The 23,296-nt window shown below is 37.7% G+C and overlaps 1 protein-coding gene across 3 annotated transcripts in view; it reads left to right on the top strand.

Annotated features, from left to right (window-relative positions):
* The window catches only part of SCP2 (sterol carrier protein 2), a 155,460-nt gene that overhangs the window by 88,695 nt on the left and 43,469 nt on the right, over window positions 1-23,296 (top strand). For all 3 annotated transcript variants that reach the window (XM_023727059.1, XM_023727058.1, XM_023727060.1), the window contains one exon: window positions 17,703-17,856. In XM_023727059.1, coding sequence (XP_023582827.1) covers window positions 17,703-17,856 — 154 coding nt within the window. The remainder of the gene's footprint in view (window positions 1-17,702; window positions 17,857-23,296) is intronic.

The following is a 23,296-nucleotide window of genomic DNA, read 5'->3' as shown; positions in this document are numbered from 1 at the left end:
GCATTCGACTGTGTGGATCGTAACAAATTATGGATAACATTGTGAAGAATGGGAATTCCAGAACACTTAATTGTGCTCTTGAGGAACCTGTACATAGTCCAAGAGGCACTTGTTCCAACAGAACAAGGGATACTGTGTGGTTTAAAGTCTGGAAAGGTATGTGTCAGAGTTGTGTCCTTTCACCATACTTATTCAGTCTATATGAGCAAATAATCCCAGAAGCTGGACTATATAAAGAAGAGGATTGGAGGAAGACTCATTAACAACCTGCATTATGCAGATGACACAACCTTGCTTGCTGAAAGTGAAGAGGACTTGAAGCACTTACTGATGGAGATCAAAGACTGCAGCTTTCAGTATGGATTACACCTCAACACAAAGAAAACAAATATTCTCACAACTAGACCAATAAGCAACATTATGATAAACGGAGAACATACTGAAGTTGTCAAGAATTTCATTTTACTTGGATCCACAATCAACACTCATGGAAGCAATAGTCAAGAAATCAAATGATGTATTGCATTGGGCAAATCTTCAAAAGACCTTTTTAAAGTGTTAAAAAGCAAAGATGTTACCTTGAGGACTACGGTGTGCCTGACACAAGCCATGGTATTTTCAATTGCCTGGTATGCATGCTTAAGCCGGGCAATGAATAAGGAAGACCGAAGAATTGATGCATTTGAATTATGGTATTGACAAAGTATGTTGAATATACAATGGACTACCAGAAGAATGAACAAATCTGTCTTGAAAGAAGTACAACCAGAAAGCTCTTAGAAGCGAGGATGGTGAGACTGTCTCATATAATTTGGACATGTTATCAGTAGGGACCAGTTCCTGGAGAAGGACATCTTGCTTGGTGTCTTAGTCATCTAGTGCTGCTATGACAGAAACACCACAAGTGGATGGCTTTAACAAACAGAAGTTTATTTTCTCACAGTCTAGTAGGCTAGAAGACCAAATTCAGGGCATCAGCTCAGGGGAAGGCTTTCTCTGTCAGCTCTGGAGGAAGGTGCTTGGCATCAATCTTCCCCTGGAGTAGGAGGTTTTTTGCACAGGAACCCCGGGTCCAAAGCATGCACTCTGCTCCCAGTACTGCTTTCTCAGTGGTGTGAGGTCCCCCATGTCTCTCTGCTTGTTTCTCTGTTTTATATCTCAAAAGAGATTGATTTAAGACACAATCTAATCTTGTAGATCTCATCAACATAACTGCTGCTAATCTATCTCATTAACATCATAGTGATAGGATTTACAACACATAGGAGAATCACATCAGATGACAAAATGGTGGACAGTCACACAGTACTGGGAATCATGGCCTACCCAAATTGATACACATATTTTTGGGGACACAATTCAATCCATGGCACTTGAGGGTCAACAAAAAAGAGATCTTCAACGAGATGGATTGGTACAGTGGCTGCAACAGTGGGCTCAAACATAGCAATGATTGTGAGGATGGCACAGGATGGGGCAGTGTTTTGTTCTGTTGTACATAGGGTCGCTATGAACTGGAACTGACTCAAAGGCATCTTACAATAACGACAAAGTGAAACAACTAGAACAGAAATAACGAGAGTGTTGACAACAATGTGAAGAATGTAACCAGTGTCACTGATAATTATATCTGAAAACTGTGGAATGGGAGCAGGTTTTGCTATGTATATTTTCACCAAAAATAAAATTAAATAATAAAAAAATAAAGCACCATGATATTGGTTTCTGATTTTAGTTTGCTCAGATCTGGGTGAAAAATAGTTTCTAGATGCCATGCTGATATCTGTAATAGAAGAAAAAGAGAAGTTTAATCATTTGAATTGAGGATTTTTTGGTTGTTAATTAAAAACATGAATTCCTTTTAGATTTTCCAATTAGAGAAATTATATTAAACCTAAATTGTCTTTTTTTTTTTTTTTAATGGGGGACGGCTTTACTTTGGAATGGTTATATGGTCCCCCTCGCCCCCCCGCAAAAATGTTCTAATAATAGCATCATATTTTAAAGTGCTTTTAAATATATTAAGCAACGCTTACTGGACCCTTGTTTAAATGAAGAAGTAAAAATCGACTTTAGCTTATTCTTAGCTATCTGTTACTTGAAGATGCATATTAATGTCTGCCTGTGATGTGCTAGAAGGGCGTGACAGTGCCTTTTTGATAAAGCCCCTGACAAGGGGTAGTTGGTTTTTTTTAGTTTGGCCTTTGTACCAAATTGACCTGGCCTTCAGTGCCTTTCCAATATGGTTCAACTTAGTTTTAAGTCCTGATCTTCCATTATTCAGTCCATGTAAGTTTAGTAAATGCTTATTGTAGCAATACAGCATTTAATGATGTAGGTCACTGGCTGTCAAATATAGGGTCTACTGATGGACTGATTCATAATCTCCTACAACTTTTAAAAATATATATTCCTGTTCTACCTTTAGAAATGCTGCTTTATAGGTCTGGGTTGGTCCTAAGGATTTGCATATGTTTTACGCTCCCCAGTAGCTTCTCATGCACAGCCAGGTTTGGGGACCAGTGCTGGGGTGCACAAGGTAACCATTGCTCTCAGAAAGCATACGCTGTAATCCCCTGGGATAGTAAGGGCAGAAGATATAACACAAGTGATTGTAATACAAGGCAGAATGCCAGTGCCTTGGGAGAAGCACACATTCAGAAGTGTGCAGAGGAGAAAAAGGGAAAGAGGATGATGGGGATGAAGATTTACTGAATACCTACTATATGCCAGGTACTGTGCTAGGATTTATATGTAGTTAGATTTTGGGGGAGGAAATGCAGAAAGAGGAAGCATGTTTAAACTAAACTGGATTATTTGATTTTACAAAACATGTTTCGTTCCTTCTCGTTTCTACAAACTCAGCCTTTGCCAATTTCTCACTAATAATAACAGCAAACACTTATATAATGCTAAGTGCTGGACATGGTTCTAAACACTGTTCCTGTATTTCCATTTTATAAAAGAAAGTAAAGGCATGAAGAGTTTAGATAACTTGTCCAAAGTCACCATGCTAGAAAGTGGCAAAGCTAGGATTTGAATCCAGGCAAGGCATCTCTAGAGTCCAAGCTCCTGACCACTACACTCTACTTTCAGTGCCTTTTCACAGTGGAAATGCCCATCTTCAGGTTCCATCTCAAATGTTATCTACCTTATGAAGTTTATCCTGATCTCCTGATCTCTTCCATAGCTTGAATTAGTCTTCTTCTCTGAACTTCCATTATACATTCTCATTATTTCTCTTTCAACATTTAATGCTTATAAGTAAGTAGTATAATTACTTATGGCTTTAAAAAAATTTTCCCCTATATGACTAAAAACTTGTGAGGGCAGGATCCATTTCATTTCTTTCTATACCCCTAGCAGTACCAAACACAAGATTTTGCTCTTGAAGGATACTCCATTGTAAAGGGGATGGTTTAATAAATTATTGCTGCCTTTAAGATCCAAAAGGTGGTATAGGGCAGAGGGAATAAATTTGTTTAAGTGTGGACAGAATTGGAAAGAATTCATGGAGAGCTAAATTTTGGCCTGATACAAGAAAGAAGTTTCTAACAGGGCTTCTCAAACGTGGAGTAGATTGCTTCCTGAAAGCATGCGTTGCCCATCACAAGAGAAGTACAAGTAACAGCTTTATGGGGGAATGTTGTAAGGAGAATTGCCCATTTTTTGAGGGACTTATCTTTGATGAACTAAGATGCTCTGATCTCCCAATGGGATATAATTAATTCTCTTTCTTAATCCCCATAGTTCTTGATTTTTTTAATGGTACATATATTATTCTACCATGTGATTTTTGTTTGTATGTTTCAATAGCTTCCATATATTTTAAGGATTTGGATGAAATTAAAATGAGAGTATACGGAATTTTAGTCAGGGACCTAGAATACCCAAACCATGGCTTGGATCTTCCACCTCTATTCTCCAAGAAGTCACCGAAAGAAATATATCTTAGAACAATGACAGTCAAGACCTAAATCCAATGTAGAGCCCTAGTAAGTCAGTAAGCCTAAACAGCTTTTTACCAAAGCATCCATTTCACCTCTCCTCACATCCTTTAGGACCCCCATCCTTATTCCATTGCCCAGAGTTTTGCATTTTTGTCACTGTGATGTGAGGAGAGGTAAGTTGGAGAGAGAAATTTTATCATTAGACTCTAATGCACACCCTTCAGTGCCAGGTATAAAGGAGCCCCAGAGAGAATGTTTACTTCTAATACTGATTGCCAAGTAGAGATAGCAAGAAGCAGGTCCTGGCTCTTCTCTCTCCTGCCAAGTAAAAGAGGGAGGGAGAAGGGATATTGTACTATATATCCCATGTTTAATTTCATTATTATAACAGCTTTATTGAGGTAAATTAACATAGAATCAATTGTACATATTTAAAGTGTACAATTTAATAAGTTTTGACATATCTAAACTATCTGTCTATCTATCTACCTATTAAACCATCATAACAGTCATCATAGTAAATATAATGTCACCCCCTAAAGTTTCCTTGTACCTCCTTGTAATCCCTCCTTCCCGCTACTCCCCGCCGCCTCTCATCCCAAACCAACCACTGATCTGCTTTCTCTCACTAGAGATTAGCTTCATTTACTGGAGTTTATATGAATGGAGTTTTATAGTATGTACTTTTTTTTTGTCTGGCTGAGATTTATCCATGCTATTGCATATATCAGTAGTTCATTCCTTTTTATTGCTGTATTCCATTATTCCATTGTATGAATATACTGCACTTTATTGTTGATGGACATACGGGTTGTTTCCACTTTTGGGCTACTACAAATAAAGCTTCTGTGATCATCCATGTACAAGTCTTTGTATGAACATGTATTTTATTTTCTCTTGAGTAATGGCTAGATCATATGCTAGATGTATGTTTAACTTTTAAGAGACTGTCAAACTGTTTTCCAAAGTGGTTGTACCATTTTGCATTCCCACTAGCAGTGTATAAGAGTTCTAGTCCCTCCATATCCTCATCAACACTTGATATGGTCAGTCTTTTTACTTTTGGTGACTCTAATTATCATGTAGTGGTAACTCATGGTTTTAATTTATAGTTTTCTAGTGACTAATAATGTTGAACACCTTTTCGTGTACTTATTTGCCATCTGTATATCTTCTTTGATGACGTGTCTGTTCGAGTCTCTTGCCCATTATTTAGTTGGAGTTTTCCTTTCGTTGCGTTTTGAGAGTTATTTATATATCCTGGATACAAGTCATTTTATCAGATATATGCTTTGCAGTGATTTTTCTCCCAGTCTGTGACTTCTGTTTTCATCCTTTTAGATTGTCTTTTGAAGAACATAAGTTTTTAATTTTGATAAAGTCCAGTTTATCAGTTTACTCTTTTATGGATTTTACTTTTGGAGTTGTATCTAAGAAACTTTTGTCTAACTCAGGGTCACAAAGATCTTTTCCTATGTTTTCCTCTAGATGTTTTGTACTTTTTTAGGTTTTATATTTAGATCTGTGATCCATTTTGAGTTATTCTTAGTATATGGTGCAAGGTACAGATCCAAGTTCACATTTTGCATGTTCTAGCATGGTTTACTGAAGAGGCTACACTTTGTTCACTGCATTGCCTTTGAGCTTTTGTCAGAAGTCAGTTGTCCATCTATGTGTAGGTTTACTTTTCTTTTCTGATCAGTTGATCTATTTCTCTGTGTTTACCTCAGTACCACACTGTTTTAATTCCTGTAGTTTTATAATAATTCTTGAAATCAGGTAGTGTTAGCCTTTATTTTTCTTTATTTTCTTTTTCAGAGTTGTTTGGCTATTCTAGGTGCTTAGCATTTCCACCTGAAATTTAGGATCAGCTTGTTGATTTCTATAAAAAAGCCTGCTGGAATTTTGATTGGAATTATGTTGAATGTATAGATTAATTTGGGGAGAATTGTCATCCTAACAATAGTGAGTCTTCTGACCCATGAACAAAGTGTATATCTCCATTTATTTAGGTCTTCTTTAATTTCTCTCAACAATTTATTGTAGTTTTAACTGTACAGTTGATGTCTTGGATGTCTTTTGTCAGATTTACCCCTAAGTATCATATTTATGATGCTGTTATAAATGATATTTTTTCAATTTCAGTTTCAATTTTTTGTTGCTAGTATGTAGAAATAAAATTGATTTTTATATATTGATCTGATATCCTGCAACCTTGCTAAACTCCCTTATTAATTCTAGTAGCTTTAAAAAAAAACCCTTAGATTTTCTGTATTGAGAGTCATATTATCTGTGAATAAAGACAGTTTTACTTTTTCCCCTTTGTCATTATGAAATTCTCTTCTTTATCTCTGGTAATAATCTTTGCTTTGAAATCTTCTTCAGCTTAAACTTAATATAGCCGCTCTACTTTTCTTTTGACTAGTGTTAGCATATCTTTTTCTATTCTTTTACTTTTAACCTATTTGTGACTTTATATTTAAAGTACATTTCTAGTAGGCAGTGTTTAGTTGGATCTTGCTTTTTTCTCCACTCTGACAGTCTCTGCCTTTAACTGGAATATTTAGACTACTTAATATTTAATGTGATTATCAATATGGTTAGGTTTGATTATATCTTGCTGTTTGTTTTCTGTTTATCCCAGATGTTCTTTATTCTCTTTTTCCTTTTTTTGCCTTCTTTTGGATTAACTGATTTTTTTTATGACTTCATTTTATTTCCTTTGTGGCTTATTTAGCTATAACTCTGTTTTGTTATTTTAGTGGTTGCTTTAGGTTTTATCGTATACATCTTTATCTTATTGTAGTCTACCTTCAAATGATGTTATACCACTTCACTTATTGTAAAAGAACCTTACACAAGTATACTTTCATTTCTCCTGTCCAGGCCTTTATGATATTGTTGTCATGCATTTACCTTTTGCTATAAACCCCACAATATATTATTATTTTTGTTTCAACAATAAATTATCTTTTAAACAGATTTAAACAAAAAGAAAATACATCTTAACTATTTACCTACGTGGTTACCATTTCCGATGCTCTTCATTCCTTTGTGTATACCCATATTTCCATATCATTGTTCTTCTGCCTGGAGAACTTCGTGATTTCTTGTGGTATAAGCAGTGTGGTGATGAATTCTTTCAGCTTTGTGTGTCTGAAAATGTTTTTATATTGCTCTTGTTTTTGAAAGATACTTTCAGCAGGTATAAAATTCTAGGTTGACAATTTTATATATTTTGGAGGGAAAAATTGTTCTTACATAAATATGCATTTTTAATTCTATGCTGAGTCCATCATAGCTTCTTGCCCTTTGAAACTCCACAAACCTTTTCTTTCTCAAAAAGCCAGACTCCAATAGTAGAAAGCCATGATTTTTATGTTGATTCTGCTAAGGCCTTTAGATATCTAATTTGAAACAAAGCCTGAATTATGACTTCTTTGTACTTGGTTGTTTTAATAGTATAGGAAGGGTTATGGGCTCAAGGAAGCAGGAGGAAGAAAGACCTCAGGTAATACCACAAAGTATTATCCTTTGTAGTTTTTCCATTCTGAGATCTTCATAGCACTTAGCACTTACTTATGTAAGCTTAGCACTTGTCCCCTACAGTTCTTTGTGCTTGCAACACTTAGTATAGTGCTCAATACGTTTGAATGATTTATTTTCAAAAGCAACCAAGCTATATGCCCTCATCTATGTAGCAGGCCCTAGGCCAATTATATTTATATAAAAAGATTGACCAACATTAGGAAATTTTTGCAGCAACATGGTGGTAAATGAAGTAATCATATTAAAAAAAAAATTCCTCTTTATAATGAACCATCAGAAGATACGAGGACAAAAATCAAGCAAAAATAAGAATTCCCATTTTTCACTTCTTTGTTCAATTTGACACCAGCTGCTCATGCAGCACTGCTTCCACTGACCCCAGCCACCCGGAACTAGCTCAAAGCTCACAAGTTAAAGGACATAGTCCTCCAAACTGCCAAATAGGCTCAAGACTTCTCAAGCGCAAGCTTGGAATCCCTATGCTACCCACACTTCTGACTTGCTAGCTACAAATTTGGGGTTTTCCCATTATTCCCTCGGGATACCAGCCACAAGCTCGGGAGTCCCTAGACCCCACTCACTTTTGACCTGCCAGCTCCCACTACTCCCTTGGGTTCAATAATTTGGTACAGTGACTCACAGAACTCACAGAAAGCGCTATACTTTCAATTGCAGCTTTGTTATAGAGGTTACAAAGCAACATCAGCATGAAGATATGCATAGGGTGAGGTTTGGGAGGATTCCCAACATAGAGCTTCTGTGTCTCAAAAAGGGTGTGTTTTTCGCCATTTGCTCAGGGACAGTTGTGTCCAGAGCTTTTATTGGGGCCTCATTATACAATGCAGACTTCAGCTCCTCTCCCTTCAGGTCGATCAAGATCACAAGGTGGTTTTCTCTGGCCATGTCATCATGAGGTGATTATTACTAGGTATGGCTCTTTGGCCTGGCCACCATGAGGTAAGTCCCTATGGCCTGGCCAGCCCCTCATCTCAGAGTGACCTGTCTGGCATAACCTGTCAGGTCTGGAGTCCTTATCAAGGACACTTAAACTGTTAGGAAAATTCCAAGGTTTTAGGAATTATCTCTCAGGAACTAAGGACAAAGATCAAATTCTTTAGGTAAGGTTAAATTTTAAACTTTAACCTTAGAAGAGCATCATTGATGGAATACACTACTATGATAAGATGCCTGTTTCTTTCACATAGCATGTTCACGTTTGATATCTTATTTTTTTCCCAAGGAGAGGAAAATACAGTCTTCAGTTCAATGCCAGAAGTTTTACAAAGAAGGGAAAAAAATTTGCTCAGATAGTTTATGCTTTTGTAACTGTCTGCCACGCCTTCGTGTCAATGGATTTCTGAGGTCAGCTTTTGACTTCTACCCTTCGCAGACTTTAGAAATACAAGAAAATTCTGTTTATTCTGAATGTAAACAACCAGAAAGCTCAGATACGAATCGGTATGTTTCCCTCCGGCACTCAGCTTTTGCCAAAAGCAAATGACCAGAAAAAAACATCGATAGCATAAATCTTTATTCCCTCCCTCTTTTCTTCCTTCTTTGCTGTGAGTTGGGCACATGATGAGTAGAGATTTATCTCAGTGTACCACATTTTCTGCAATTCCAGCTGTGTGGTGTGATTGAAATTATTGCAACACCTGGAAGTGCTTCAGTATTCTTCTAGACAACTTTGTATGATTAAATAGATTTTATTCTTTGAATATATGTTTTATCTTTTCAATATTCTTTGAATATTGACAACCAAGGAGTGAATTGACAGGTTTGTTTGTTGTTTGTTTTGAGGGATAAAAATGTGCCAGGCACAGTGTTAGGTATTTTCCTACATATTCTCTAAATAGTCCTCTCAAGAAACCCAGGGTGTAGGTGACTCTTTAACCAGAACAGTTTATTTCTTAACTTTAAAATTATGCTATCTTGCATAAAAAGAGCTCTAGACTAGAAATTAAAAAAAAGAAAGAAAACTGCCTTACTGTCTCCTCTGTGTTCCACATGACTGTTTGAGGTCCATGTCATACTCAGTATCACCATCTCAGCCCTGCCTCACCTTTGCCTTCTTGAGACTCGGTGCTTTCTACATATGCCCAGAGGTCTTGAGAGACCTTGTTTTCTATCATTTATATTATAAAAACAGTAGAGTTTTAGGTTTTCTAAGTGCTAAATTATATTTTAATATGTTCACCCCTTCTAGAAATTGTGATATGCAACCTCCATCACTGGTACATATACTATTACTATACTTACACAATGCCATTAGGTGCTTAAACCATCCGAGGAATGATTTGTTTCCTTGTCTCCCCTATTGTGAGTTTCTTAAGAAGAAGTTTCATATCTTATGATTTTTAATCTTTGTATCTGCATTAACTAACACAGTCAGTCAATAATATACTTTCAATAAATGCTGAATGAATGAGCGTATGAATTAATGTTGTTAGTTCCCATCAAGTCAGCTCTGACTCATGGCAACCTTATGTATAACAGAATGAAACCTTGTCGAGTCCTGTGCCATCTTTATGATCCTTAGTATGTTTGAGTCCATTGTTGCAGTTACTGTGTAGTGCCTTCCAACCTAAGGGACTCATCTTCCAGCACTACATTGGACAGTATTCTGTTGTGATTCATAAGGTATTCACTGGTAATAGAGGTTCTTAAATCTCCTCTATTTCCTTGTCTTTTAATGGAGATAGTGAATACTTTCTTTGCCTAGCTCACAGAGATGTTATAAGAACATTTGAGATATTCTTAAAAAGCAAAAACAGGAGGATCTGCTTCCTAGAATACATACTTTTGTACATTCTCCATTGTTTTTTGCTTTGCTTCTTTTTTTTTTTTTTCTTTTTCATTTATTTAGGCTTACTTTTTTTTTGTTCATTCTAGCCAGATTTGGGGAAAGGCCTGTTGGCACAGTGGCTAAAGTCCTCAGCTGCTAACTGAAAGATCAAAGGTTTGAACCCACTAGCCGCTCTGTGGGAGAAAAATGTGGCAGTCTGCTTCTGTAGAGATTTACAGCCCTGGAAATGCTATGGGGCAGTTTTACTCTATCTTATAGAGTTTCTGTGAGTCAGAATTGACTCGATGACAGTCGGTTGGTTTTTTTGGTAGCCAAATTTTAGCTGTTTGCAGATGTCTCTAGGAGAGTCACACATTGTGATTTGTCCCTGTTCTTCACGCTCCAACTAGAGTAATCTTAATCTTTTGCAGGCAAGTTTGATGTTATCATTCTTGTATTTGAAACTCTCAAATAATTTTCATTTCTCTTGGGATAGTCCATGTTACTTATGTCCAGACTATTTAGCGCAAAGCATAAGGCACTTTAATATCTCATCTCTGCTTACCTTTTGGCCCACCTCAACATACACACTCATCGCTCTCTTTTTCCCTTTCCCTGTCTTCCTCCTACTCTCTTTTCAGGCTCTCTGACTCAGACTCTCTCTCTCTTCCTCACACCTCCACTTTTTCTCTTTCCTCCTCCCTCTTCTTCCACCCCTGTGTCCGCCCTCCTCCCCCCATACACCGGCATATACTGGCTCTCTTAAGTGCTCTCTTTGCTCTAGCCTCACTCACTTAACTTTCTATTCCTCGAGCAGGCTGTGTTCCTTCTTCTCTTCTCTCTTCCTGAAGCATTCTTTCTTCCTTTTTGCCTGGCAAACTGCTTCTGAAAAGAGCACAGCCAAGAACACCCTATGGAGCAGTTCTACTCTGTAACACATGGGGTGGCCATGAGTTGGGGGCCACTCAGTGGCAGCTAACAACAACAACAACAGCAACTACTGTTACTCTTTATCTGGAGATTCTCAGTGTAGATCTCCATTCATCTTGGAATCATTCCTTCACCTTCCAGGCTATGCTAGGTATCCCTCCTCTGTGCTCTTATAGCACCTGTGCTTACACCTATGGTAGCATTATCAGAATATTATAAATGCCTGCGTGTTTATATCTCGGACTACCAGCTTCATGAGGGAAAGAACCATACCTATATTGTTTATTGCTGGATCTTTTGAGCCTCGTGCAGTGCTTGGCACCTAATAGGCATTGAGTAAATATTTAAGTAAATATTTGATGGTACCATTTTCACTTAGGATTATATCATAAGTATTTTTCTGTGTTGTTGAAAATTTTGTGAGCATTTTTAAACAGCAGCATAGTACTTTGTCATATGGATAGCTCAGAATTTATGTAACCGTTCCTCAGTTACTTCACTTCTACGTTATTTCCAGTTTTTCACTGTTATAGCAATATGATGAAAAGATAGCTTTGTATGTAAAACTTTACTGACATTTATTTTCACAGAATGGATTTCAAAGCATCTGAAACGCTCTTAGTAACACCATACATTGCTTTCTAAAGAGTTTTTACTGATTTAGACTCTAGCTAGCGCTCTGTGGGGGTGGCTGTCTTGCCATAGTCTTCCCAGCATTGGTTATTCTTGTTTTTAAATATCCTTACCAATTTGATTGGTTAAAAATGTATCTTTCTATTTGATTTGATCAATAGTGAAGCTAAATAATTTCTCAAATATTTGTAACACGTATATTTATACTTTTGTGAAGACAGCAGATTTTTCCCAACCACGTATATGTAAGACCTGTTTTACTACTTTTGTCGTACATACTCATTAAATTTTTTTAAACATTTTATTGTGCGTTAGGTGAAAGTTTACATAGCAAAGTAACTTTCCATTCAGCGATTCTTACACACAAAAATTGTTTCATGATTTTTGTTGGAATCCCTGCAGTGTGTCAGCACTCTCCCTGTTTCCTCCCCAGGTTCCTATTTCCATTAGTCCGGTTTTCCTGTCCCTCCCTCTGTTCTCATCTTTGGTTTCGGGCAAATGCTGCCCTTTTGGTCTCGCATAGTAGATTGTTCTAAGGAGCACATTCTTTATGGATGTTATTGATTTTATAGCCCTGTCTATTATTTGGCTGAAAGGTGGCCTCCTGGAGTGTCTATAATTTTAAGTTAGAAGGTTGTCTTAGGGCAATAGTTTTGGGGGGGTTCCTCCAGTCTCCTTCAGACCAGTAAGTGTGGTCTTTTTTTTTTTTTTTAATTTGAATTTTGTTCTATATTTTTAACCCCTTTTACCCAGGACCTTCAACTGTGATCACGGTCAGAGTGGTTGGTAGTGGTAGCCAGGCACCATCTAGTTCTTCTAGTTGCAGGTTAGACGAGGCTGTAGTTCATGTGGGCCATTAGTCCTTTGGACTATTTGCTTCCTTGAGTCTTCAATTTTCTTTGGTATCCTTTGTTCCGGGCAGGGAGAGACCAATAGCTGCTTCTTAGATGACCGCTCGCAAGCTTTTAAGACCCCAGACACAACTCACCAGGCTAGAATGTAGAACATTATCTTTATGAACTGTGTTTTGCTAACTGACCTAGATGTCCCCTGAGACTATGGTCCTTAGCCTTCATGTCCAGTAGTTCAGTCCCAATTTCTAAGCAGTTTCTATAACTGTACCCCCATATGCTCTATTATGTATGTGAGTATACTACAGCATTTACAAATATTGTATGTAGAGATACCTACAACCATACCTATATGTGTACACGAGTATACTCATGTACAGCCCCCTCACCTATTTAGCATACATATTAGCCTGTGTATCTACTCCCAAATTATTGTTATTACTGTTATTGCAGGATTGTATATGTTTATAGCATTTACTGTAGTTACCCTTTATTTTTGCATACCTTTTAGTGTCTTCCTTTGCATTGGTCACATTGTGCTGACTTCTTTCCCCCATATCATTTATTGCCTTACTCTTCACCAGAATTAACACATGTCTACTACCTAGTGATTCTCCCTCCCTCCCCCTCCCATCTCTAGTAACCATCAAAGAATGTTTCTTGTGTGTAAACCTATTCTTGACTTTTTATAATTGTGGTCTCCTACAATATTTGTCCTTTTGTAATTGACTCATTTCATTTAGTGTAATGTCTTCCAGATTCTTCCATGTTGTGAGATGTTTTGCAGATTCATCATTATTCTTTATTGTTGCATAGTATTTCATTGTGTGTATGTACCATATTTTGTTTATCCATTCATCCGTTGATGGGCATTTAGGTTGTTTCCATGCATATGCATATGTCTATTCGTGTTATGGCTCTTATTTCTCATGGCTGTATACCTAGCAGCCGGGTTGCTGGATCCATATGGTAATTCTATCTCTAGCGTTTTAAGGAATTGCCATACTGTTTTCCATAATGGTTATACCATTTTACATTCCCACCAGCAGTGTATAAGGCTAATCTCCCCACAGCCTCACCGGCATTTGTCTTCTGTTTTTTTAATCAGTGCCATTATTGCCCGGGTGAGGTGGTATCTCATTGTAGTTTTGATTGGCATCTCTTTAATGGCTAATGATCACAAGCATCTCTTCATGTGTTTGTTAGCCATCTGAATGTCTTCCTGTTGAAGTGTCTCTTCATGTCCTTTGCCCCCCCCCTTTTTTTTTTTTTGGTATTCCAATAAAGTTTTATTTATGGACACTGAAATTTGAATTTCATACACTTTTCACATGCCATGAAATGTTATCTTTCTTTTTACCAACCATTTAAACATGCAAAACCATTTTTAGCCCACAGCTGTACAAAAAAATAGGCAGTGGGGATATCTTTGGCCCATGGGCTGTAGTTTGCTGACCCCTGATAGACTATAAAAAAGAAACAAATAAATAATATAAATTCAAGTAGTTGTGAGTGCTACGAAAAAGAAGTTCAGTTATATAGACCAGATATTTTTCCAAGAAATTCTGACTTCTGAGGCTGGTTAATGTGTGTTATTTGGCTGCAGAGACCTCTTGAAAAAGTTTGGGAAACCCCAGGTTAGATAAAATGAAACAAGTTTTATCTATTTCTGTAGGCCAGCTCAGCCTTTTATATGCATGGCTAGGGTGGAAATAAGGATTGGGGTTAGGATTGGGTGTTACTATGAAGTATTTCCCACATTTATTAGCTTATAGAATTCTTTTGCCATGGAGCATCTCATGGGACTAGCTTTTCATAGATCCTTCTTTGGGAAGCAGGAACCTACCATCACCAACCAACTATAAAGTAAGCAAAAAAGGCTTGTGAGCTTTGAAAATCCCACATGATCCTGTAAAATGTATGTATTTAACTCACAAGATATCTCCCAGGCTTTTTCTAAGAGCCTTTTTGTTCCTTAATCTTAGAAATTATTCTAACAAATTTAGTTATCAGGTTTTTCAAGTCCAGCAGGTTAGAAGCAAATAACTAGAAGAACGGGGAAAAGGGTCTACAGGCAGACATGCTGACAGTTCTGATAACCTGAGTAGGTAGGAGACAGAAATAGTTTCAAAAGCAGCTGGAGCTTCTTACGGAGGGGTAAAAAGGTTTTAACTTGGTAGTTCCTGACGGCATCATCATGTGATATAGTAGAGATAATAATTATTGTTCACTATTATTGCTTTGAATTTCCACGAAAAGATTAACACTATCCTCTTTAATAAGGCAGCAAAATATATGGTGCATTTTAGAAAAATTGTATCAAAAATAAAAGTAAAATAAATTAATACTTAGGTATAAACTTAAGATCCCTTAAAGAATTGAAAATCTAATGAATTGGTATGAAATTCCTGCTGTGTTCCAAATACTGAACTACACTTTGGTGTACTTCTTTCTTCAACTTCTATTATTGTTTTGTGTTTTTAAAAAAATTTTGTACATTCGGTAAAAATTTACAGAGCAAATTAGTTTCCTTGGCCCATTTTTAAATTGGATTGTTTGTCTTTCTGTTGTTGAGGTGTTGCAGTTTTCTATAAATTTTAGAGTTTAGCCCCTTGTCAGATATGTTATAGCCAAAAATTTTTTTCCAGTCTGTAGGTTCTCTTTTTAGTCTTTTGGTGAAGTCTCTTGATGACCATAAGTGTTTAATTTTTTAGGAGATCCCAGTTATATAGTTTATCTTCTGGTGTTTGTGTATTTTTAGTTATGTTTGGTATACTATTTATGCCGTATATTAGGGCCCCTAGTATTGTCCTTATGTTTTCTTCCATGATCTTTGTATTTTTAGGTTTTACATTTAGATCTTTGATCCATTTTAAGTTGGTTTTTGTGTATGGTGTGAGGTATGGATCTTGTTTCATTTTCCTACAAATGGATATCCAGTTTTGCCAGCACCATTTGTTAAAGAGACTTTCCTTTCCCCATTTAACGGACTTCAATCCTTTGTCGAAGATTATCTGTCCATAGGTGGATGAATTTACTTCTGTATTCTTAGTTCTGTTCCATTGGTCTATATGTCTGTCCTTGTACCAGTACTAGGCTGTTTTGACCACCGTGGCTATATAGTAGGTTCTGAGATCAGGGAGTGTGAGGCATTCTACTTTGTTCTTTTTCTTGAATAATGCTCTGTTTATCCGGGGCCTTTTTCCTTTCCATATAAAGGTGGTGATTCGTTTTTCCATCTCATTAAAGAATATTGTTGGAATTGGATTGGGATTGCATTATATCTGTATATCGCTTTGAGTATTATTGACATTTTCACAATGTTAAGTCTTCCTATCCATGAGCATGGTATGTTTTTTCATTTATGTAGGTCTCTCTTGGTTTCTTGCAGTAGTGTTTTGTAGTTTTCTTTGTATAAGTCTTTTATGTCCCTAGTTAGATTTATTCCTAAGTGTTTTATCTTTTTGTGGGCTGTTGTAAATGTTCTTGTTTTCCTGATTTCCTTTTTGGAGTTCTCACTGTTAGCGTGGACGAATCCAACTGATTTTTGTATGTTGATCTTGTACGCTGCCACTTTGCTGAATCTTTCTATTTGTTCCAGTGGCTTTCTAGTGGAGTCTCTGGGATTTTCTATGTGTATGATCATGCCATCTGCGAACAGGAATAGTTTTACTTCTGCCTTACCAATTTCATACTCATTAAATTTTGAGGCTTTTTATAAGGCAAATTTCCAGTAAAATTGATTGCCCCAAAGTTTGGGTAGTAATAGAATCATTCACTTGATTTTCCTTATTAATTTTCAAAATGTCCACGATTTAAAAAATCATTACAGGGTGTCAAGTTATCTATTTTATAACAGTGTTTAAGATATATATTCTGCAAATATATAGATACTGCCTGGAAATGAGAAGTGGCAATTAAATTTCTTGGGGAGATTGGGATTTATGCAGGCAACTGTCACAGGTACTCAGGAATCAGAAGTTGTAACTGGGGAGTAGGGTGGGAGAACAGACATTGTAGACCTCTGGAGAGCTGCTCCAGAATAGTGAAACCAGCCTATCCTGATACCGAAAACAAAAAACAAAACAGAAAAAAAAAACAAACCCATTGCCATCAAGTCGATTCCGACTCAGAGCGACCCTATAGGACAGAGTAGAACTGCCCCACAGGGTTTCCAAGGAGCGCCTGGTGGACTCAAACTGCCTTTTGGTTAGCAGCCAAACTCCTAACCACTACACCACCAGGGCTTCCCCTATTCTGATAGAACATTCTTAACTCAGCTCTCCAGAGTAGCTGGACTGGTAGAAACACAAACAAATTTTAAGTGAAGAAACATGGGTTCTAATTCCAACTCTGTAATTCGCTTCCTTCCACGCATCCACAAATTATTTAATCTTCCTGTTTCTCAGTGCTTACATCAGTAAGTTCCGTCCAGCTCTAAAAATCTTAATTTGCTCCCCAGGGGACAAAACGCTATTTTTGTGAATCCAGGGCTATTCTTGTGAATACCTGTGAGTAGATGGGAAGGAATTCATTCTTGTTGGGAACCATCTGGGGAAAATAATAGGAAGATTCTTCATACCAGTTCAGTTTTCTAGGGAAAATGAGCTCCCAAATCCTGGATTATTTTCTTTTGATAAATTAAAAATGGTTAAATTCGATTACGTATTTGTATGCTGTTTTGCCTGGGTCAGAGATATATTCGGAGTTTTTTCTTTCAACGTTCTAGAAAATGACAGGTTGGATAAGGATGCATAAAGCTTAAAGAGTTCAAGGAATTTCTTAAGCGTAAATACAGCGATTACTTGAGTGGGGAGAATAACTAGCTGCAAACCCTTCTTGCTTTTAAGAGACTAAGTTACTTTTAAGGAAACGTGGGGCTCGGCTTAATTAAATGCTTTAATTAAGTCAAAATTAAACGTTTGCCTTTTCTGGCTTGAGAAAGCTGGTTGGGGTTGCTTTCTAAACCTACGGAATCTGACTGCTCTGCGTTCGATTTGTTAGGTCTGGGTCAGTGTGCTGAACTCTGCTGGCAGCTGAGAGGGGAAGCCGGAAAAAGGCAAGTTCCTGGTGCAAAGGTTGCTCTGCAGCATAATATAGGCCTTGGAGGCGCTGTGGTTGTAACGGTGTACAAGATGGGTTTTCCTGAAGCAGCCAGGTAAGTGACACTCTGGGTCTGGTCTGGCAACTAATCTATGGTTTTCACAGTTGATGACGTCTTATGTGTAAAAAGTCCAAGTTTCATTGTCTCAGTACTGCATACAGTAAGTATCTCATTACATGGCTTTAATAACATGGCTTTAAAACTAGCCATTAGCTTTTAAACTTAACCAGAAAAGTTTTAACTTTAACGTTAGGAAAATCCTGTTCAAAAAGGAAGCAGCATAGTTAAAGAGAGTGCCAGATACTGGTCCCAGCCCCACCACCTGAGTAATTTAGACGAGTCACTTTTTGGTTTGCTTTCCCACAATTTGCTTTAGTGGTCACTGTAGCCTTCCAGGCTTCTGAGGTTGTTTAAAAGTCATCAAAAATGCTGATTGCATCTTTGAAAATTTATGTTTCTGAATCTAGCTAAGCCCTTACTGCTGCTAGAATCCTTTTTATTTGTCTCTTGCTGACTTTATTCATCTTTTGCAAATGCCTGCTCTCCTCAAGCCTCCAAGCACTTTCTTTCCCATCCGCTTCAGGATCACTCAACTTCCTTGCTCAACTGTCTTTAAGAAGTGTTCCTTTTTCCCAGAGGAATAGAGCCTCTCTTCTTTCGAAGACCCAGCTCTCCTCCTTACATACTTTTGTTTGCAACCACTTTCTGTAACTCTGTTCCAAGTATAGCCTCTCTCTTTTCAGTCTTGCCATCTTTCCCTTTCCATTCCGTCTTTCCCCTCTGTCAGCAAACATGTTCAGGTCTTCCCTATTCTAAAAAATCTGTTTTTCTCCTTGCCTTAATTATTCTTTTTCATGATGAACCTTTTATACTGAGTCACCTTTGTTTTCCTGTGCTGTAATACCTGGCACAATCTAGTTTTCCTCCTCTTCACTGAGGTCAGGTAAGACTACCAACGATGTGATTATGAAGTTGAATGTCCTTGTCTTTATTGTCAGTCCTCTTTCCTTTCAGCCGTGCTGTAGCTTTTTACACTAATTGGCTACCTTTTTTCCTGAAAGTCGTGGGAATTGTTTATCCATCTCATCACACACTTCTTTTTTAGAATCTATTATATTCCACCTTTTACAAGCTCTTGGGCCTTTTCTCCTCTCTGCCCTCTCACCCTTCTTTCTCTGTCTCGAATATCATTTCTGTTGTGAAAATTCTTATCTTTTATTTATAGTCCATCTCAGGTACTATCTCCCTTTAAATATCACAGCACTTTGTCCTCACAGGTCCCTATCCAGTTTTGGTTTGGTTACAGTGTACCTAGATTGTTTTTATTCCCTTTATTATATGAAATCCTTGAGGCCTAAGACTGTGACTTACTTCCCTCTACCCTGGAGATCTCTCATAGTAAGTAAATGTTATTGAATTGAATCAAATAAAAAAGTATTAAATCTTACGTTTCCTCCTAAATCTGCTTTGTTGCTTCTGTACTGTCCTCTGTCCATCCAGTTCATATTTGGAGTTGATGAAAACCTTCAGAAAAAGTTAAACTATAAACAGGTATCATAGCACATTAGTGTAGCTCTGAAAATTGCTCAGAGTTGAAGGTTATGAATTTTTGGTAACAGATTCTATTTAAAATGTAGAATTCTTATAGACTTTTTATTTTCAAAAGACTAAATAATTGGGAGAAGGAATTGTTTACAGTAACCAGGGTTGATATTTCTGGAAAGTCAGAAGCATGAAAAAAATCCAGATGATATATTAACGACTGATAAGAAATAAGTTTGAAATATTGCAGATATTACTGGTAGTTTTGGTGATAGAACATAACTCACTCCAAAGGTCAAACCTGGGAAAGGAATTCTAACTCTGATGTGCAAATATCATTTTAAAATGCTATTGTAGTTTGGTTTTAAACAAAGTAATTTTAAGGCACCCACTGCACAGGATCTGATCTGCTCAGTTACTCAGCTAACTTTGATGGAACAACTGCTACATGCTTAGGCCTCCCAAGCATGAGCCTCTGAGATGTGGGAAAAGCAGACATTTTTTTTTTTTCAAAATGCTATAGAATCACAGAGGGAGAAATTATTATGAAGAAGATAAATTTGAGCTGGGATGACTAAGATTACCCAGTAAAAGGGTAGGGGAAGGGTGCTCTAGGCCTATTCCTAGACATAGAAATTTGAGATTACAAGGAGGTTTGGTGAGTGGTTGTGCGTGTGAGCGGAGGGACAGAGTTAGTAGTGTATGGGTGACAGGAGATGCAGCTACGAAACACTTCAAATGCTATGCCCAAGAATATGAATGAGGTTTTAGCAAAAGATCACATGATATTATATTGCACTTCAGGTAGATCAGTCTGGCATTCTTCTAGTTGGATAGTGGCAATACCAGAGACCAGGAATTCTTAGGAGGCTGTTAAGTAGTGCAGGTAAGAAATGTTTAGTATTGCAACAAGGGCAGTAGAAATGGAGAGGAGAGGTCAAATTTAAGAGCTCTGACCAGTTGGATTTGAAGGGTGAAGAAGGAGTTAAAGATGATTTATTTGATATGACTGGGTAATAGTGATTCTATTGGCCTATCATGAGAAGACACCAGAGGAAGACAAGCTTTGAGGGAGAACATGCGTTTCACGCGTGTTACTTTTGAGGTACTATGGATCATCTAGATAGAAATGTCTCAGTAGGCAGGAGACTATATGGATCTAGAATTCAATAGAGAAAGCTAGGCTGGAAATTTAGTCCTCAGCATGTAGGACTAGGAGTCCTCAGAATGTAGGTGTATCTGAAGTTGTAGATTTGTGTAAAATTGCTTAGAGAGTGGCAGGAGGGAATTGTTGAGGGGAGGTGCAGATAGAAATGTTGGAAGAAGGAAATAGAAAATATCTGCTATCTTCTGCTTCTATTAATATTTTCTTCTCTTCTTAGAAGGGCTTATTGAGGGCCAGCCTGAGGTTTCTTCCAGTGAACCTGATTGTTGCCCTTGGCAGCAGCTTCCAGGGGGCGCATCCCTATTGAAGGGGAAACATAAAAAGGATAGCCTTAATAGCAAATATTTTTTTTTACAGTCTCTAGGGCAGATTTTCTCAACTTTTAAACATATGCCCCTGGCATGTAATACTTTCTCCTTTTATCTTGTTTACCCAAGAAGATTTTGTTGGGCTTTATTAGTTTTGTAGTTTATGTTATAGAAAAGGTAGGCATACTAAATACGCTTTTTAAAACTACCCATGTCTGCCCCCTTCCATTCTGATGTAATCCTTTAGGGGAATATCACTGGCATATTCTTCCACACGTTACTGTATTGAGAATTGTTGCTTAGAGCAAGGGTTGGCAAACTTTTTCTGTAAACGGCCAGATAGTCAGTATTTTAGGATCTGTAGGCCATATGGCCTGTCGCAGCTACTCGTTTCTGTTGTTGTACCATGAAGGCAGCCACAGACAAAATACAGATGAATAGGTGTGGCTGTGTTTCAGTAAAACTTTATTTATAGAAACAAGTGGCAGCAGTCACAAAAGGACAAATATTGTATGATCCCACTTACGTGGAATGTCTAGAATAGACACATGTATGGAGACCAAACTTTATTAGTGGTTACCAGGGGTGGGAGGGAGGAAGAGTCATTGCTTAGGGGGCACTGAGTTTCTGTTAAGGGTGATAGAAAAATTTGAAATTGGATGGTGGTGATGGTTGCACAACATGATGAACGCGATTAATGTCACTGAATTGTACATGTAAAACATGTTTAAGTGGCAAATACTTTGTTATATATATTTTTACCACAAAAAACAAGTGGTCGGTAGGCTAGATTTGGCACACAGGCCATAGTTTGCCAACCTCTGCTTTAGAAGTTAATAATCTTTTCCTAGGGAAACTCAACAAGTTTATTTTACCTTGGGAACATATATCTAAATATGCTTTGTATGTCAACATAGGCAGCTAGTTGGTTAGAAATTGTCAAGTTAGAAATTCTGCCTGTTAGGTAATCAGTGCATCCCCGATGAATAAGCATGCTTTCATCAAAGAAGGAAACTTGCAGAGGCAAGCTCAATATTTGAGGTTACTTTTGCTCTAGAAGTGTCTGCCAGTTCTGAGAGAGGTAGACGAGAGACCGAGAAAGGTGTGTAGAGCTTTGGACAGCCTCATAGGGCCAGGGAAACAAAAATGGAAGTCTAGGACCCACCAAAGAGTAGAGGCCCTGGTTACCCCTCATGCTTTGGATTGGGACCTGAAACAGTTGTACTTTAGGAATAAGTGTGAATTTGGAAATAGGCCCACACAGGGACTCAATCCCAATTTCAAATCATACTCATCTGAAATTAGATTAAAGGGATTTGAGAGCATTAGTGCCCCTACCTGCCTGCTTGAAGCAAAAGAAATATCTTTGAAGAAAGATAATATCATCCTGGGCCTCAATTTTTTTCTACATATTATCATATATAATGTCCAGCATGTAGTAAAAAGTAATCAAACACACAAAATGACAGGATAACATGACTGAAAACCAAGATAAACAGACCTACAGGGGATTCACATAACAGAATTATCAGACACAGACTTTTAAAATGACCAATGTGAATGTGTTCAGGGAGCAGAGACAGTATTGAAAACTTTGACAGAGAACAGTGAATTAAGAAAAAGGAAACAAAGCATAAATTACGGAATTGAAAAATAAGATTATCAAAATTAAGATGAATGAGTTTAATAATAGATTTCCACAACTGAATAGAAAACTAGTAACTTAGAAGATAGTCCGAAGGAAATATCATGAGTGAAGCACAGAGAAACCGAAGGATGAAAAATACAGAAGAGAGGGAAGAGACAAAAAGAGATGTAGTAAGAAGGTCTATCATACATTCAATTGGAGTCCTGGAAGGAGAGGAGAGAAAGAATAGAGCATAAACAATATTTGAAGGCATAACGTCTGAGAGTTTTCCAAAACTGACAAAAAGACGTCAAACCACAGATTCAAGAATGATCATTAGCAAGATATATAAGAAGAAAGCCGGGATTTCCGGCAAAATGGCGCTCTAGGCAGAAGCCCCACGCCGTCCCTCCACAGCAAAGATCCGAAGAACGAAGCCGAACAGAGAAAACAACAATCCTGAAACCCCAAAACATCAAATGAAGAGATAAAGAACTCAGCCAAGCACCAAATGGAGTGAGAAAACTGACAGAGAACAGAGAGCGAGGAGAGATTCATGCAGAGGTCCCCTATCAGCTAACGAAGCATGGATCCGCCATCTTGGACTCCTTTCGGAGACCAGCAAATGGGGGACGAGAAAGCAGCTTCACAGAGCTTCCAGAGGGAGACAAAACAACCGGTAATTTGCGATATACACTTTCCCACCCCCCACCGTTCTTCACCCCCACTCGGCCTCCTCTGCTTCCCGCAGCCACAGTCTCTTGTCCGGGAAGCACCGGCTGCTTGGATTCCAGACAGCCGAACGGGCCGGCTCTCTGAGTGCCATTTGTTGGCTGCTGGTGTTGCTTTTTT

Source organism: Trichechus manatus, unplaced genomic scaffold (genome assembly GCF_000243295.1).
Source record: "Trichechus manatus latirostris isolate Lorelei unplaced genomic scaffold, TriManLat1.0 scaffold00015, whole genome shotgun sequence".
In the NCBI taxonomy this organism is placed as follows: Eukaryota; Metazoa; Chordata; class Mammalia; order Sirenia; family Trichechidae; genus Trichechus; species Trichechus manatus.
This window is presented reverse-complemented; position numbering and strand designations above follow the sequence as displayed.